Source organism: Macrotis lagotis, chromosome 2, assembly GCF_037893015.1.
Source record: "Macrotis lagotis isolate mMagLag1 chromosome 2, bilby.v1.9.chrom.fasta, whole genome shotgun sequence".
In the NCBI taxonomy this organism is placed as follows: Eukaryota; Metazoa; Chordata; class Mammalia; order Peramelemorphia; family Peramelidae; genus Macrotis; species Macrotis lagotis.
The window spans coordinates 74,678,911-74,697,332 of record NC_133659.1 but is presented as its reverse complement, the minus strand read 5'-3'; the positions used below and the strand labels follow the sequence as shown (position 1 = coordinate 74,697,332).

General features: G+C 40.5%; 1 protein-coding gene across 1 annotated transcript in view; it reads right to left on the bottom strand.

Moving 5' to 3' along the window:
- Positions 1–16,184: 16,184 nt before the first annotated feature.
- Positions 16,185–18,422, bottom strand: part of LHX4 (LIM homeobox 4) — a 63,193-nt gene continuing 60,955 nt past the window's right edge. Inside the window, exon 6 of the mRNA XM_074220381.1 lies at positions 16,185–16,579. Coding sequence (XP_074076482.1) covers positions 16,185–16,579 — 395 coding nt within the window. The remainder of the gene's footprint in view (positions 16,580–18,422) is intronic.

Below are 18,422 nucleotides of genomic sequence, written 5' to 3'. Positions count from 1 at the left end.
GAAACAAAATAAAGCAAAAAACAAAAATGTTCTTTTTAATGCTAGTAATCTATGACTATGAATTATGAAATATAAAGAATTAGAGCATCAGGGTACACACAGCAAGCTGCTTTATGGGATTGATTGTGGCACATTACCAACAACGAATTAGAAGCACAAAGGATAAAAGATAACACCAAATAGTGTATTTGGAGCTGGCCGAGGAGCAGAAGTTGAGGATAACAAATGTATACTCTAAGAGCTGAGATTGGCAACTTCTAGGACTTCCCCTTTGGGAACATTGACTAGAGGATCTGATTGAGAACATTTGGATGGGTTGTTATGAATGGATCCAGATCCCAGAGTCATTCCAGCAGCAGTATCACTTTACAGAGAAGAAGTTGGACTAGATCATCTCTGAGATCCCTTACAACTCTAAATACTATAATCCCTTAAAAAAAAATCTTAGAGAAACCTTTAAAAGGGTAGAGCTGAGCCCCTTGAATTCATGGAGGAAAAAGTGCTGTGTCCCACAGTTTAATCTCTAAAATCACTTCATGGTAGGAAAAAAGCCACACACCGACTAGCTATCGTTCAACTTTTCAAAATGCTTTACCATGCATTATTACTTTTTTCCTTCACAATAATCCTGTGGGTGCTGTTATCACTGTTTAACATGAGGAAATTAGGGATATGTCAAGATTCAGTCACTTAACCAAAGTGACCCAACTACTTAGCAGCAGCATCACTGTTAGAAGTAGGTTGACAAGATGACAAAGAGGGGACAGATGCCCATCTTTTTTTTTTAAGTTTGATAATTCCCCAAAGCCTCATTTGGCATGGAAAATTGAAGCATAAATAATGACTCCTTAATGATAAGAGGCCCTTATGACTCTGTTGTACCAGCCCCCAACTCCAGCCTTAGTGTTAGTCTACTCCAGACTGGAGTGGAGCTGTCTTGACAACCAACCCCCTACTCTGTTCATTGCAATGTTCATTGCAAGACTTCATTAGGTTAATACATCCAACAGACATTTATTAAGCACCTACTATGTAAATCAACTTCATAAGTATTTAAGTTGGTAGGGGGGAGTATGATAGATAGCAGTTGGTATGAAAAAGATGTGGGGATTTTCATGGATTGTAACCTCAATCTAAGGTAGCAGTGTGATGTGGCAGCCAAAAAAAACCTAATGACATCTTGATCTGAGTTAGATAATTTGTGAGAATCACGAAGTGATAGCCCTTCTCTACTGTGTTCTAGGCAGACCATAGCTTTAGTACTATGTTCAGTTCTTGGATACACTAGAGAATGTTAAGGCAACCAAAACAGTTTTGACTCAATGTCATATAAAGATGGGGTAATGTTGGCCTAGAAAATAGAAAATTCAAAGGGAGAAATGTTAATAATACATATTTAAAAGACTGTCATGTGGAAGAAGAATCTGCCATGTTTTGTTGGCCCAAGGGTAGAACCAGGATCAGTGAATAGAAGTTTCTGAGAAATAAATTCAAACTTGATTTCAAGGGAAATCAAAACTACCCCAAGATGCCCTGAATTGCCTTAGAAGGTGGTTCTTTCCCCCTCACTGGAAGTCTTAAAGCAGAGAAGAGGTGATGGCTTGTTATCAGATGTTCTAGTGAGTGTTCCTTGCAATTTCAGGTTAGATTAATTGGGTCACCAAGGTCACCTTCAAACTCTGAAATACAATGCAATAAATAGTAAGTACATACTGTATTTAGACCACTATGCAAGTTGCTGGTGGAGATATAAATAAGACAACATCCCTTGCTCTCAGGGAGATTACCATTTTAGCACAGATTAAGAAATAATAGATACAGCTCTGTTGTGCCTTTTCAGTCTTGTCCAGCTCTGTGACCCCATTTAGGAATATCTTGGCAAAGGAATAGTTTGCCATTTCCTTCTCTATCTCCTTTTACAGATGAGGAAACTGAGGCAAACAGGGCCAAGTGACTTGCCCAGGGTCTCACAGCTGGAAAATGTCTGAGGCTAGATTTGAACTCAGGTCCTCCTGACTCCGGGTCCAGTACACTATCTACTGCACCACCTAGTTGTCTTTGACATAATTGTTAACATATGGTATTACATGGAGCAGCTAGGTGGTACAGCAGTTAGAGCACTGGCCTTGGAGTCAGAAGGATGGGAGTTTGAAATTGGCCTCAGATATTTGACCCTTACTTAGTTGTGTGACCTTGGGCAAGTCACTTAACTCTGATTTTCTCCCATCCAGGGCCAGCTCCAGTCATCCTGATTTCATATCTGACAACTGGACCCAGATGGCTCTGGAGGAAAAAGTGAAACTGGAAACCTAGCACAGCCACCCCCCCAATCTAATTCATGGGCTTATCATGGCATCACCTCCCTGATGTCATGGTTTTCTTTTCTTTTTTCTTTTTTTTTTTAAGATTTTTTAAAGCAAAGGGGTTAAGTGGCTTACCCAAGGCCACACGTCTAGGTAATTATTAAGTGTCTGAGGTCAGATTTGAACTCAGGTACTCCTGACTCCAAAGCCAGTGATCTATCCACTGCACCACCTAGCTGCTGCCCCGTCATGGTTTTCATCAAGAGAAAAGGACCAAAAAAAAAAAATCTTCATAGTATTATATGAAAAGTACACTACTTTTACAAACAAGTAGAAAAAGGGAGATTGAGGAAGATAGCATTTAGTTGAATATTAAAGGATGCCTAGGATTTAAAGTACTGAAAGGCAGGAGAATACTCCAGACAGAGGATGCAGAGTACGAATACTCCACTATCAGTACCATAGTTAATTGAGAATTGGTTCTGTATTGTTGTCTCAGAATGTTTCATTAGGTCTCTTAAATGGCAGTCTTTCCACAAAACATGAATATCAGGACATAATTCAGAGTTTAGCTCATAGTATAACCATGTCTCTAATGAAGATGTGAGAATTATAGACCATTTCCCACATATTTTATATGAAACACCACATAATTCTGTCTGAATCTCTTTAAGCCAGAAGTATAGCAGTGGAAAGGGAGATCTGGAATCATCTGTTAGTTTTTTTTTTAATGTTTCAGCATTTTCTAGCTAAAAGGTTGCTATTATCCAGTGAACCTTTTTATTAAATAGGTATTTCTTTGCTTCCTGCCAGCTTTAACTACTTGGCTGTGGGTTATTGTTCCATGTCCTGGACATTGCAGCATCTTTGAGGATTAATGTACCAGGTCTAGGATAGCAGCAGAGCTGAGCTTTGTTTACTGGAGGGTTAAGTAATAGACCTCATTAAATAGCTGTTTCAATTGCATATAGAGATTTTTGGATGTTTTTTTCCTAAAATGTGATATCTTACTTGCCCAATATCTTTGTTAAATTTCAAGCTTTCAAAGTCCCCTCAGTCAACCAGAGTGCATTCTTCAAAGGAAAATGAAGCCCCCCACTCCAGTTACATACCACTACATATTGAATTCTTTTTCCTATAGTGATCTGTTATTGTTTGAATTATTAAAATATTGATCAAAATAAAAAGAAGCAGATCCCAAATCCACCAGCTGCTTTGCTCCTTGCTCACACACAAAAAAAAGACAATTTTGTCTAGTTTTTAACCTGACTTAGATTTTATATAGCAAAAGTTCATTATGGCAGGTCAGGGAAAGCCCTCAAGCTTTCATGAAGCAATTTAAAGTACCTACACCTGTCCATATTAGCAGGGTATTACAATGGATGCCATCATGCTGTGGATGAGATCATGTCCCCAAGTACAAAGTGAGAAAACAGGAAAGTACTGCTTTCCTCTTCAGAACTGGAGCCCCCTTCTTCAGTTGTTCTTCCAGTAATGGAAGATTTTAATATTTTTTTTAATGAGAATTAAAAGATCATCAATTTAGAGTTTGATCAGTTATACAATATTGTGATGTGAATGATTCATAATTATTTGAAGCATTGACTTAGCTATCTTTTAATTCTTTCAGTACCATTTCATAATGGCTGTTCTATAGATTTTCATCCATAATGTGAAAACCCAGTTAACATATTGAGAGCTGAAGGAGAAAGTAATTATCAAGCATAGGATTTAAATGAAGAAAAACAATCCCTTTCTGGAATAACAGTCTTAAGAATATTCTGAATCTATTGGTTGTGACTATAACCCTGTTACAATTTAATATACACAAAGAATGATAAATCTTAAAATGATCTTTTAATTGACATTAAGCAAGGAGAAATCAGTTAGACCTAGTCCTTGGTCATCACATCTTGAAATATTTCTGTTAGCTCCTAGACAGAGAAAGTTCCAAATCATCACAATAAGGGCCTGATTCTTTTTTTTTTTTGTTTTTTAGGTTTTGCAAGGCAAATGGTGTTAAGTGGCTTGCCCAAGGTCACACAGCTAGGTAATTAAAAGTGTCTGAGGCCAAATTTGAACCCAGGTACTCCTGATTCAAGGCTGGTGTTCTATCCACTGCACCACCTAGCCACCTTGGGGCCTGATTGTTATAAGGAAAAACTGATATTTCAAAATTTCCCTATTTGTAATTTATTTTATTAATCAAGTAGATGTCAGGATTTTTGTTTTCACTGTTTTGTATGTAACCTTTTAAGCTATCTGAATGCCCCTTCTTTAATTAAAAAAATCTGACATTTCTGAAGACAGCTAACCAATACATTTCAAGGCCTACTGTAACTAAAAGACCATATTAGGATAAAGTAATGGGCATGACTATCTCCAGGTTTTGTGTTGGTTTATGTAATTTAGATGTATACTTCATGGCCAGTGCAATAAGAATTACTGTTACTATGATTCTCACCATACTTAAATTTATTGGTGTAGTATTTTACATGTGTGTGCCTTCTTGTATATTATTTTATTTAAACTTCACAACAAAACTGAGTTGTAATGCAAATATCCACAATTTATAGAAAAGGAAACAGACTCAACTCAGATTATGATTGTCCTTCAAGGCTATCTGTCACCCTTCCACACTCATTTTGCAAACAGACACCCAGGAAGAGGATACATCCAGATTGCCCAAGATCACTCACAGCTCCAAAAGTGGGATGTGAACCCAGGTCCTCTGACTTTAGTCAGTGCTCTGTTCACCATACTACACTGCCAGTCACACACAACTAGGAACAAGTGAAGCACGTTAGAGTTGACCTAGTGCTTTCTTCACAACAACCCTGTGATCCATTTTTTTTTCCCCAGGGGAGAAAACTGGGACTTAAAAAAGCAAAAATGATTTGTCCTAGGTTACTCAATGATTATTTATTGTCAGATAATAATTCAGTCCAGATGGCTCCTAACTCCAATATTTACCACACCAACTTTATGCTCAGTGAAATAAATGACTTGCCAAGATCAGTAGCAAACCTATGACCCTAATTCCCATCTGGGGCACTTTGTTGTACCCTGCTACCTTTCTTCCTAACTTCCCTCAAGGGGATAATAATTGGGGGTAGCTGCTAAGTTCTGGGACCACCAAGAAAACAGTGAAGTTAAAAAGATAGTATAAGCTGAAAACAACACTATAAGCTACCTCAAAAAAATTAAATAGTGCCGGCAGTATGGGCACCCAGAATGCTGAGAACTCCTTCCCAGCCCGAATCTCATGTGCTTTTGTACCTCCTAGTCTTGGTGTGATGACCTAACATACACTTAAAATGAACCTGTAGAGTGGCAGTGAACTGGAAAGATGTCGGGAAGGGAGGTGACCTTCAGGCCAGCCCGAGCAGCAACACCACATTCATCCTTTGCGCCAGACCAGGATTTATTTCTCTCACTTACGTGGCAATCCTGGCTTGCATTTTAATATTTGGAAGGTAAGTTCAGCCTGATAGACACTTTGCGTAATAAAATATTCTTTTAAAATACACACCCACATACACATACACGGATGAAAAGTGGCCTGACCGGTGCCCACAGCTTTCATGAAGTACATTTGTGGAGCTCAAAGCTTAGTCCTGGATATGTTTATAGCACTTTAGCCCTGTTTGTGAGTTTGGAGCCCTTCCAAAAAAAGAAAAGAGAGACATATATTATTGTTTATAATCTGCTTTATTCCACCAAACCTTTACTGAACAGACTTGTGGATTGCTGTTTAAATCCCTCAGTGCCTTTAACTACCGATGGTGAAAGTGGTTAATGCGCATTCTAAATGAAGCTTGGCATCCACTCTAGGAAATCACTTTAATTGAGAAGCATTAAATGTTAAAATGATTAAAAAATATAAAGCCAACGCATGCTGAGTATAAAGGGCCCTGGTTCACCAGTCATATGGTTCCTTTTTATAGCATTCCCCCCAGCTTAGATGAGCCCTAGCCGTTTGCAGGTATCTGCTACAAAGCCAGACTTGGCCTTCGGAGGTCACTAAGCAAACAATAGCCAGAAGGAATACCTTGGAGATCACACCATAGAACGAATTATGATGACCCAGGTGCCTGATGTATGCGACAGATTGAACGCCCAAATCATCATGGCTGCCAAAACCTGTATATGCCTTGGTAGCTTGGTTTAGCCATGCCTATGGTTTCTCTGGGCATAGGCCAAAACCCATTATTGTGCTCAGTTTTCAGGAGAAAATTCCTGATTCAGAAATGGAAAACCCGTTAGGGGAGGGTTGAAAAAATTCCCTTTGCTGACTATTTCAGAAGATTCAGTGGGCTTGTGGTCTGATGTAATTGCATGTATTGATATAGAGCAAGTATATATTCTTGTTGTTCAATCTTAATTCCATCCTAGAAGCTTCCTAGGAATTTTGCAAACCTGAACCAAGTGAAATAAGGTGATACTTAAAAAAAACCAAATCTTTTATCAAGTGTTTACATACTCTATGGTAAGTTGTGGGAATACAAGCCAGAAGAGCTTGAATCCTAAAGGAGGAAGACCACACTAAAAATTTTTAAAAACTGAAAAGGGTTGGGGAGGAAGATATACAGTAGAATGTTCAAAGCATCAGGAGTGGACCTGGCAAGGAATGGAGAGGGCTAGAGCCTGTGCACTGTAATTAAAATTGAGTTTCTGGGAAGAACCCAAGCACAACAAAGGAGTTACAGAGGTGGAGAGAACTTCGGGAGTGAGAAGGCTACTGTGGCATGGTAGATAAAGTCAGGAGATTCATGAGCAGAAATGAAGTAGATAGGTCCTTCCTGTCTGAAATCACTCCAGAATTATTCAAGGTATAAACCGGTCTGATTCCTCTTTTAAATAGGGCTCAGGTAGTAAGCAAGAAAGGCACCAAATGTAAGAAATGCTATGAGATTCCTTATTTTAAAATATCTGGGAAGGAATAGGCACAAAATCTGCTGGACCTGGTTTTCCTACAAGCATGTGATATACTCTTTCTAGGGCAAGAGCGGATCATTTAAAAGACCTTTATTTAATAGTTCTAGTGGTATATTTTTATTACCCCTCTTAGAAGCATGATGATAAAAATTTCCCTCTTCTTAATGATTTTGGTCCCATTTTATAAGCATTGATTTTTCCTTCCTCCTCTCTCACCCATCATATTTCTACTGTACAAAGGGCAAAATGGCACTCAGATGTTTACTTTTCAATCACACGTTCAGCAATAGAAGAAATTCACAAAACTGAATTTAGATGTTCACTCTTTCTGCCATCTTAGAGACTTTATGGGGGGAATGATAGTGAATTTTGCATGCTAAAATGGAACCAAAATTACATTCTTCAAAGAAGGGAGGAATTAAAGTTATTTAGATTAAGGATGATGGGTTGTTTTGGGGTGTTTTTTTTACATAGGTTCAAAACTGAATTCAACAGCAAGAGTCTTTATTTCTAATAATTTTTATTCCAGTGCAAAAGAAGAGGCTTATTAAATCAAACAATCTCAGAACTTAAAGGAACTTCAGAGATCTCAACCAACACAATCTAAACTATGACATCCACAACATTCAACTGTCTCCTTAAAAATCTCCACTGATGGGGACTGCTAGGCTCAAATTGGGCTTCCAGTGGCAATTATTCGGACAGGTCTGTTTTCCAATCAGTTTAAATACCTACTGTGGCCAGATGCTGTGCTGGGCTTCTATTAGAACAAGAGTAATGTCTATTTTAATGCAGAAATCATCACCATCACAAAAAAAGAGCAGACCATGGCAAGAAGATCCGTCAATTACTTTAAATTGCTTATGGTCTGTCTTAGGCCTGGATTCTCTACTCACCAACCTAATCTAGATTCCTTGGTCTAAGGAGCTTCAGTGTCAACTTCCCTTCAATGCATATTGATAATTTACCTTTTAATTTGTATCCTCTTAGTTACCTAAAGCACTGAGAAAGCTTGCTCATAGTAATTGTTTCCAGAGCTTCATGACTCCAAGGCTATCCTTTTTATCTACTTTTCTAGGCTGTTTTTCCTCCTGCTTTTGACTCAGTAAAACTCTGAGACAGAAAATGAAGGACTTCAAAGAAACAGGAAAATTAACAAATGAACTCTCCATCTCAGTCCTTCTGGGATCTGTACATCCAAACTGATGTAATTTTCTCCATCCAGTTATTTCTTCTCTTCCTCCTCTAGTAACTTTTTTTTTTGAGATGCCTTCAGCTTGAAAATCAAAGAACAAATCTTTAAAAGACAAAGGAAAAAGGTAACACAAAGTAGTGCCGGTGTTATTTGTGAAAGGTCACATAGCTAATGAGTGGTAGGGTCAAGATGGGAACCAAGCCTTCCACCTCCAAGAGCAACCCACTTGTTATGCACTATTCAGAGAGATCACCAAGAGATCACCTTCTTTATGTTAACTGAGGACATAAAATCCCAGACTAAAAGGTTCCTGGAGTAAATAACTGTTCCCATATATGGAAGATAATCACCCTATAAAGTGAAGTTGCTATTCTGTGAGCTGTTCCTCCTTGGGATAGTGGATCACATGATAAGTCATCTACAAACATTTATAAAAAGCTCTGTTATCTGCCAAAACACTACCAAATTCTGAGCATATAAAGTTTCCCCCTGTCCCCTCCCCCAAAAGCCATTCTGCCCTCAAGGAGCTCACAGTCTACTGGGAGAGATAACATGCAAGCTAGCTTATAGAGATGGTCCCAGCATCAAGGGGTATGGGGAAAGCCTTGGAGAAGGCCAGATTTTAGCTGATACTTCAAGGATGCCAGGAAGGAGGAAGGAGACAGCCACCAAAATTAGACAATCAGTCTAATATAACAGTGCTTAGTTATAGACCAAGTCAGAAATCCCTAGGTTACCTGAAAGGGAAATCCCATAGCAGTCTTTAGTGTCAGGATCAGAAAATTGAATAAAACCATTACCAACAGTTAAAATTTGTGCAACACTTGTTAATAAAAATGTCTGTATTGTCTTCTTCATCACTACCCTGGGAGCAAAGCTAGCTGTAGCCATCAAATTGCTGCTTCCCCTCCCTACTCAGCTTGCCATTCTCTCAGCCCCAGCACTGCTGTCTACTGGCCTCCTGAATCATCCAAAAATTCTCTGAGATCTTGGACCAAGGACTTGTCATCTGTCCTGTGGCTCATCTTTTCCTCAGGATCAAATCAATATTACATTGCTACTCTAAAGATTGATCAGAATTCCTGCAGCCAGGGGTCTATGATTTCAGAGCCCAATACCCCACCTGATGCTGAGTCCTGGCTACCTCTCTTTCCTGCCTAGCCCTCCTGGCCCTCACTGACTCTGGAACCCCAATAATATTGTTAACAAACAACCCTTCATTTTGGAGTTGTCTTCCGTCTAGAAAGATGTATCTATTTTGTGTCCTCTTCATTGTAGGTATTTACTTACGTACGATTTTGCCTCCAGTGCCTTTGTATCTCCAGTACCCAGCACACTGTCTGGCACATAGGTTTTCATTAAAGGTTCTGTTCAATTCAACTTTTTTTTTTATTAATAGTCTCCTCTATCCAGGCACTATACTAGATGAAGTGCTGGAGATATGAACAGAATATTTGTCAAAGGATTTATAATCCTGTCCCTAAAGAAGCAAAATCAAAGGACTTCATAAGCATCCTTCCCAAAAAAGTTCAGGTCATCAGTCTGCATTGTTCTCTTTTTTTTAAAAGATTGGGAGAGAGGTGGGAAGTCATACCAGACCTGCTCATAGTCATGCCATAATCCAGTGGCAGAACTAGAATTAGAATTGTGTGGCCCTACAATTCTGTCTCTTGCTTAGCCACCTCTTAGAAATTTGAAGGGCACCAACTACTTAGCCAGATGCTGAAGGCTTCCCTCCTAGTGGACACAAGGTAATCACCTTTTTCTCTGAACCTTGTCTCAGACCAGGACAAAACTGCAATTAAAAGAGGGAAAAAGCACCCACTTATTTTTCCCAGAATGGAGCCCAACTCTAGAGAAATGTTCTGACTTTAATCAAAAAAGATTTTATTGATGAAAGTGTCTGGGCTGCTCTTATTTCCAGCTAAACTGCAAGTCCTGCATACTAATAAAGCTGCCTTAGAGGAGGAAACCTCAGCCCCTGGAGGCTTCTAGGAAAGCTTATCCAAGAGAGGAGATGAGAAGGGGAATCTCACTTACCAAACAGCCTCTTGAAGAGCCCTGTGACTTGGTGAGATCTTTCTCCATCCTCTCCTGCCTCAGTCAAATATATTCTCTCAAAGGGAGAAATGTATAAGCTTGAAAGACTAACTATTCCACTGAGAGCCACTTATTAAAGTCTTTGGGATTTATCAAGTTTCTGACCATTCTCACTGTCCTGGGAGAGAGCACAGAAGGACAACTCTACCCCATAGTCAGTCTTTCAGTGTGACAAGATGGAACTCAAGGCCTGCTAGAGGAGAGGAGAGGAAAAACCTAGAGGCGTAAAGCCCTGAAACTTCCTGAACCTCAGTTTCTTCCTCTGTAAACTAGAGAGGGAGGAAATCAGGATTTACACAGGTGCCAGGCTCTCTGTTAAGAGCTTTACAAATATTTGATCCTTACAACAATTCTGTGAAGTCAGCGCTGTTTGATCCATTTTACAGTGAGGAAATTGGTCCACTAGAATCTGCGACTGGAATTTTAGTCTTCCTGTCCAGGCTCATTCCTATTAGAAGCAGCAAGGTAGAATAGATACAATACTGAATCTATTTTACCTTGTTGTATCTAATAGGAATGAGCATATTTGAAATTTCTATACCACAGAGATTTGGGGGGGGAAGTGCTTTGTAAACTACAGGTTCCTGGATATAAAAAGTATTAATAATTATTATTTATTATTATTAATTTTATTACTAAGTAGTCCTAGCATTTTATGATTTACCTTGAAGCATGAGCATGTGGGAATTATCCTGGTGACAAAAGGATGTTTTCAATTTTGATGTTTTAATCTCTTTATTTCAACAGTGAATAAAAAGCCAGACAAATGAGGTTCTTAAGAACTTTCCATATTTATTTTACATAGAGTGTTACCATACACATCTCATGCCAACGCACAGGAGGCAGATACAAACAAACTCACTGGCTTCTGTTATCCAAAGACACATGGGAATAAATAAATAAGGATAGGCAGGGTCTTTTTTTTTCTTTCATTCATTTTTCCCTCCCCAGGAAACAAGACTTCATTTCTTTTGAACTGTACAAAATTTACACTGCAAGGGGTAAGTCAAGGGCTTAGGGATAGGGGAGCTTGGGAGGCCAGCTCAGAGCAATCTGGCATCTGGGATCCTGCAGCCCTGAAGCTGCGGCTGGAGGCTGCTCTCAAGTGGGAAGTACTGATGGGATCTCTGTCCATGTGGGCAGCACTGCAGGAGCACAGGGGTCTCTCTCTCTCGTCCACCTGGGACCCAGCAAACAGCCCACACTCTGGAACCTGCCCAGCGCAGCTGAGTGAATGGGGGTGGGGGGTGATGCCTCGGCTAACTGCCAGCTGTCTCCTTCACCAGTTCTACGATCATGTGCTTTCAGTTTGGTCCTACCAAGTGGGATGGGTATGGATTGGGTGGGTGGCTTTGCTGAGCTCTCTCTTTTCTTTAGTCTCAGTGCCAATGGAACAACAGTTGGGGGATAAAAGAGCCAATCGACCAATCTGAGAGAGAGTGAGCATGTGCCAGTGATGTGCTTTTTATTTAGCTTTCAGCATGCCCAGAGCCCTTCAGCAGTAGGCAATAAAACAAAACTCATTTCCGCTTAATTGAATTCGTCTTCATCTCACAGATTCCAACTTTTAAAGTGCAATGCTTCAAAATGAGCCTCCACAGCTCTTCCAGCCTGTGCTGGCTGACTTAGGGGTGTCAGCAATATCCACAGTGAGAACTGGGGTGTCTGGCAAGACACGTGATCAAATGCATTTCAGAATTCTTGATCAAAGAATTGCAGGGACCAGGTATCGGCCCAAAAGATGACATTAACAGCTTTTGCTAAAAATCTGAAATCTAACAAGGCAGCAGATATTCATAGAAATGTGAGAATAGCTTGAGCCTGAGAATTGGGATGGATGGCCTTTTCTTTCCTACATATCCCTTTAATAGTCATTCACAGTGATCCCCTAGACCAAATTATCCCTTAGATTATTTTCTTCCTCTATGATTTGATATATTTTTGGCAAATAGGCCTAGATACCTTTCCTGTCCCTTAGTTTGTTGTCCTCCCTTTTTTAAAAAATACCTACCAGTGGAAACTCTTGGAGTTTTAATCAGCTTGGTCCAAACTTTCCATCTAGAGAGACCATTAGCTAAGCGCTGAAAATGATGGGCACTAATTAATTGCTCCCTTGGAGCAAAGAACAGAGCCAAATACTGTCAGTACCTTTGGATGGTATCCCTTTCCTTTTTAAAATAATCCTATCGTGTAAGCAAGCAGGGTGGGGGGATTGCAACAGTGCAGCATCTTAAAGCTGCCAAGCCATAGAGTTCTGCCAGAATCCTTCCCTCAACTTTTTCCCTTAAGTATAGGAGCTCTTAACCTGGGACCCATGAACTTTTAAAAAATATTTTGATAACTAGACATAATTGGTTTCCTTTGTAATTCAATGCATTTATGCATTTAAAGACATCTTTCTGACAAGGGGTCCAAGGGCTCCATCAGACAGCTGAAAGGGTCCATGAACCCCTATCCTAGAATAACTGAGAAAAGGAGGGAAGAGCATTTGGATGGACTTAAAGTGACCTCTTCCTATCTATTTACAAGGATAGCTCACCAAAAAAGCAATCTATTTAAAACACAAAAGCAACTTTGGGTATCCTTTTTTTGTTGGGCCACCAACATGTGCTTTGGAGATTTCTTGAAAGACAGACCCATGCAACCCTAATAAAACTATACCAACTTATTCATTTTCCCTGCTACTCCATGGGAATTTGTGAACAAAGGAAGGACATATTAGTCTTCTAGGAAGGATCACAAATCAAGACAGCAGCAGGCTGCCCCATCTGTGCCCCCTTAACTTGCATTGCCTCCTTATGGTATCCCTGTGGTCTTAAGGGACTATGTTTTCAGCTTGCACAACCTTTGCAACATGCTAAGGACCATTCCGGGCATTTAGGGTTTCCCCTTTTGCTATAATCTCCTCACAAGATGGTGGGCAAAATTCTGTTTTACAGAAAGGAGAAAAAATAAAGACTAGATGTCCACATTGCTTAGAAATTCCCAGGGTAATATACATCATCGAAGCACATGGAAACTCAGGAATGAAGTCTTCATTTGCAACCCCTTTGTATTTCCTGAATCCCCCCCCTCAAAAAAAAGCAACATTGAGACAAAAGCACATTTAACCCCTGATCTTGGAGAACAAGTCTTCATACAAAGCAATGAACCAGCTAGCCATGGGTTATGGATAGGACCTTCTCTCAGCAGTTAACCAGTCCTGGTAAGAGGAGTTTGTTTTTTTCATATTTCCATACTAGTCATATTGTGAAAGAAGAATCAGATCAAAAGGGGGAAAAAAGATGAGGGGGGGGAAGCATAAAACACATTTTTTAAATTGAGGATAGATAGTATGTTTTGATCTGCATTCAGATTCCATAGTTTTTTTCTCAAGATGTGAAAGTTCTTTTCCATCACAACTCCTTTAGAATTATCTTTGATCATTGTACTCCTCAGAAGAGCTGGAAGAGGAGTTTGTAAAGAATACAGCAGCAAAGGATAAATTTGATTTCGCCCTTTTAAACTAGGGATTCTTAACATGAGTCCAGGAAATTGGGCTTGGGTTTGGGTTTTTTTTTTTTTAGCATTTTGATAATTGTATTTAAGATAATTGGTTACCTTTATAAATATTAAGTATTTTATTTTAAGCATTTAGAAAACATCATTCTAAGGAAGGGTTCAGAGGCTTCAGGCTGCCGAAGGAGCCATGACACAAAAAAGGATTCAGACCTATGCCTCCCTCCCTATGTCTGTATTTTCTTTCCCAGGTGCAGGATCATAGATATAGAGCTGGGAGGGGCCTATTAGATCATTTATTCCAACCCCCCTCATTTTGCAGTTGAGGAAACTGAAGGCCAGAGAAGTTAACTGATTTGCCCGAGGTCAAACAGGTAGCAAGTGGCAGGGTCAGGATTCAAATCTAGGTCCTGGAACTCCACATTCAGGACACTTTCCATAGTACTCCCTTGCCTCCCAAAGTCCTCAGTATATCCTAGAAAGCAGAATAGCCGTTTACAGAAGAGCTCTCACTATCCTTGGTCCCTGGATTAACATTTGGCAAACTATGCCTTATTGGTTTCTTATGTCTAGAGTATATATTAGGGATGAAGCAGACAGAAACACCCACATGATACAGAGACAAGGGGTGGGGATGGGCAGTTGTCCCTTACTTCCCATGGCAAGAGGTAGGAAACCATTTGGAAGAATTTCAGCTTGATCATGAAGCTTTATCTTCAATAAACAAGTCAGGTTGCCATTTCCCCACAGTGGAATCCTTGCAAAGCAGGATCATTTCTCCTAACTTATGCTATGCTGTTGCAAGATCTGGTAACCTTAGAGATGTTTTTACTTCTTTACCTGGAAAAGGAACATTATCTAGGATAGACCCAAGGTATAATCCTGATGATATCCTGAACTGGTGCAACAGTCAGTCATTTCAAAAGAAATAAGTGCAATGATCAGTAGGCTTCTTCAGGTCTTTTAGTTGTAGTTGCATGTTACCCCAACACCTTCCCCCCAGAAATGTGAGATTTAACAGATAGTTTACATTCTGTGACTTTCAGGCTATCAGTCCAATTGTAAAGTATTGAACAAATGTACATCTATGTGAAAGGTCCAGGATGGCTCTTTAGTGTTATAAAAGGCTCTTGTTTTAAATGGGGGCTACCCACAAGGCTACCCTAAAAACTCAAACCAAAATACACTCTAAATATAGCACTCTGCCTCACTGCCTCTTTGAATGACTATCCCACCAAGCAAACCTTATGCTAGTCAATAGGGCTGAACTGTCCACATGTTTGAAATTTGCATCTTCACCAACATTTATTTTCTCTGATTGTCTTTCTACATTGTTGACACCATAGTTTAGCATTTCATCATCTTTCTAATTTGAGGCCTGACAGAGTGATCTTAGTGAATAAAATTATCACAATCAGGGACAAAAAATTTCCAGTTTTCAATCAGTTGGATAGTCATTTCCCATCTCCAAAAGACAAGTCTAAGGTCATTGTTTGTGGGTTGGTTTGTCTAAATAAAATCAAGGTTATACTGACATCATTAAGTGGAGGGGAGAAGTCATCTTTTCACACCAAAAATCTGAAAAGTATTTTGGTATTAAATAAAAGTCATTGTTTCCAGGGACTCTAAGAACAGATGACTGAACTTCCAAACTTGGGTTTTTAGTGAAGTTGGCCCATAAAGCATTTTTATTTCAAGGGAGCACTGAGTCCGCTACTTCTGCTACAAGAAGCTCATTTCCTTGTAAAGGCAATGATTTGGGAAGCATTCAGTGAAAACACACCAGCTGAAGTAGAGTTCCCAAAGTGGTCCGTCACGGGTGCTTCCAGAATAATGAACAGCCAAAGCCTATAAGTTGGGGGGTGAGAAGAACCAAGAAGTCAGCATTCCTCATGGCCCTAGACATGGAGCCATACTTTATCCATTTCCCATGCTGTTCCAGTAGGAATCCTCTGCTCCCACCAATTCCCCCATAGAATAATACCCTAAGATTATCCCATTACAACCTTCCACGAATCAGTGGAGGACTTCCATTGAAAATAATGGAAATTCTTATTGGTACATGTTATCCATGGAAAGTGTATTTGTCTCTTGATACTTGAATGGACTCTCAGGACAAAAGAATAAGCAGGGTGGGAGGCAGAGTCATTTTAAAAAGGAGGATGATCCATTTCATCCAACCAGGAAGCTGGACTGGTTGGGAAGTCTGGGTAGCCAACACTGCTTCCAGTAGAGATATCCGAGGTAGGCCCCCCAGCCATCACTCTCAGTGTCTGGGTCACTCCCTGCCCTCCATGTGCAATGATTCCCAAATGATTGTCCATCGTGTAATCCAGCCCATTGAGTAATGGAGTGTGAGATGGCAAGGATGATACGGAAGACGGAGACTGGGGAATTCCATAAGGACTCCCATCCCTCAAGTCCTGATAGGATTGTCCTGTCCCATCCATGGAGAAGGTCCCATTCATTAATTGTCCGCCTGCAACGTCCCCCACGTTGCCATACATTCTATTGGTGTGGCCGAGATCTGAGAGAATCTGATCTTCTGTGGACAAAAGAAGGGAGATTTAATGATGGACACCAGTCACCTGTAGCTCCTGGCTCTTCACAAGATAGGAGAGCACACTACAGAAAGAGAAGAGCAAGGACGCCGGCTGCCACACTGCCAACCACCAACCGGCAGTCATTGGCAATGGTCCACCACTCTACAGCAGATAATTCAGGAGAAGAAAATTAAAATACCTGCATGAGACTCATCCCAGAGGCCATGGCAAACCCATCTGATTCTCACCAATTTAAACATTTGTTGAGCCCTACTCCGTGCCCGTCCTTGTTTGAGGCCCTAGAGGCTCCAAAGAACAAAAGGAGTGTGCCCCTGCCAGCCTGGTCCACCATGAAGCACAGCCCTAAGAGGCCTTAGGAGATAAAAGGCCACTGGAGAGTTGACCTCGCAGTGGCAGTACGCTGTCCTAGACTAGTACAGAATAGCTGAAAACAATTTATGTCCTTTGACTGAATCCCCCAATAGAATATACGTTTTTTGAGGACAAGAACTGTTCATAAATTTTTTCACTGTATGCCCAGGTCTAACACAGAGGGTTTCATGTAGCAAGCACTTAATAAATGTTTATTGAATTCAGTTGGAAGCTGACACAATTTACCAGGAAAACATCCAAGTGCTAAACCAGAGACAGCCCCTCGGCTGAGACAGTCCCCCGGCCTGCGTGCATGGCCTCAATTCAGTCTTACCCTCCATACTCGGTTTGGAGCCTTTATTGTCACACATGCAAATGGACTTTTCATTTTAATTAAGCATGTTACTACAAAATCAATAGCTCGGTGTCACTAAGAGCAAAATTTCTTGGTGCTTTTATAAAACATCACATTCAAAATTCTCCCTCATGGTGTCCACCCCCTCCAGGTGCTAAGCCCCAGGGGAGCCTTCCTAGCCTGCCCTTAATGCTGGCACCACTTCCAAGTAAGGGAGTGCTTTGGTTTCTTGGTCTGGGCTGGTTAGGCAAAGGGGAGAAAACACCATTTAGGTGTTAGTAAAAACAATCCAGGACATTATTAGATCTTAGTCCACAAGCATTTATTAAGTGCCTGCTGTTTGCCAAGCACAGGTCCAGGCACTAGGAATAAAAAGACATCGATGAAGCAGTCTTTACTCTCAGGAGCGTACATTCTACACAGAGAGACAATAGATACATAGAAGTAAATTCAAAATATATACATGCTCGATACAAGGGAATGGGGGGGGGGGGAGCAAAAAGGCTTTGTGTGTAGGCCTCCAGGGGAATTTTGAAGAAAATTAGGGGAGAGGTGAGGAGGAAAGAGATGGCTGGTGCCCAGGCAGAGACAGGAGATGGAAAGTTCTATGTAAACAAAAGCAAGAAGACTGATCTGATCAGACTGAAAAGTAGGTGAAGGAGAGCAGGGTATGATACAGCTGCAAAGTCCAAGGAGTGAAGGATGGGAAATCCTAGGCAGTCTGGCCATCCTAGAGGGAACAAGGAGCCACTGGAGGTTATTGAGTGGGGGGAGTGAACTGGATTTTAGGAATGTCACTTTGGGAGCAGCATGGAAAAGAACAGGATAAAGGGAGACCAACAAGGATGCTCTTATAGGAGTCTAGGTGAGAAGGGGTCTCATGGATGATGATGGCTGTAGGAACAGAGGTGATGGGTGGGAGAGATGTGGATATAGAGTCAACAAAACTTAGCAGCCGACCACACATGGGAGAGGAGAGAGTGTAGAGCAAATGAGTTGAGGATAACTCTGGAATGGTGAACCTGCCTGACTAGAAAGGTGGATGTATCCTCAACAACAAAAAAATAAAAAGAATAATATGGAAGTTAGGAAGGGAAGTGTTTCAGCAGAAAGATAAT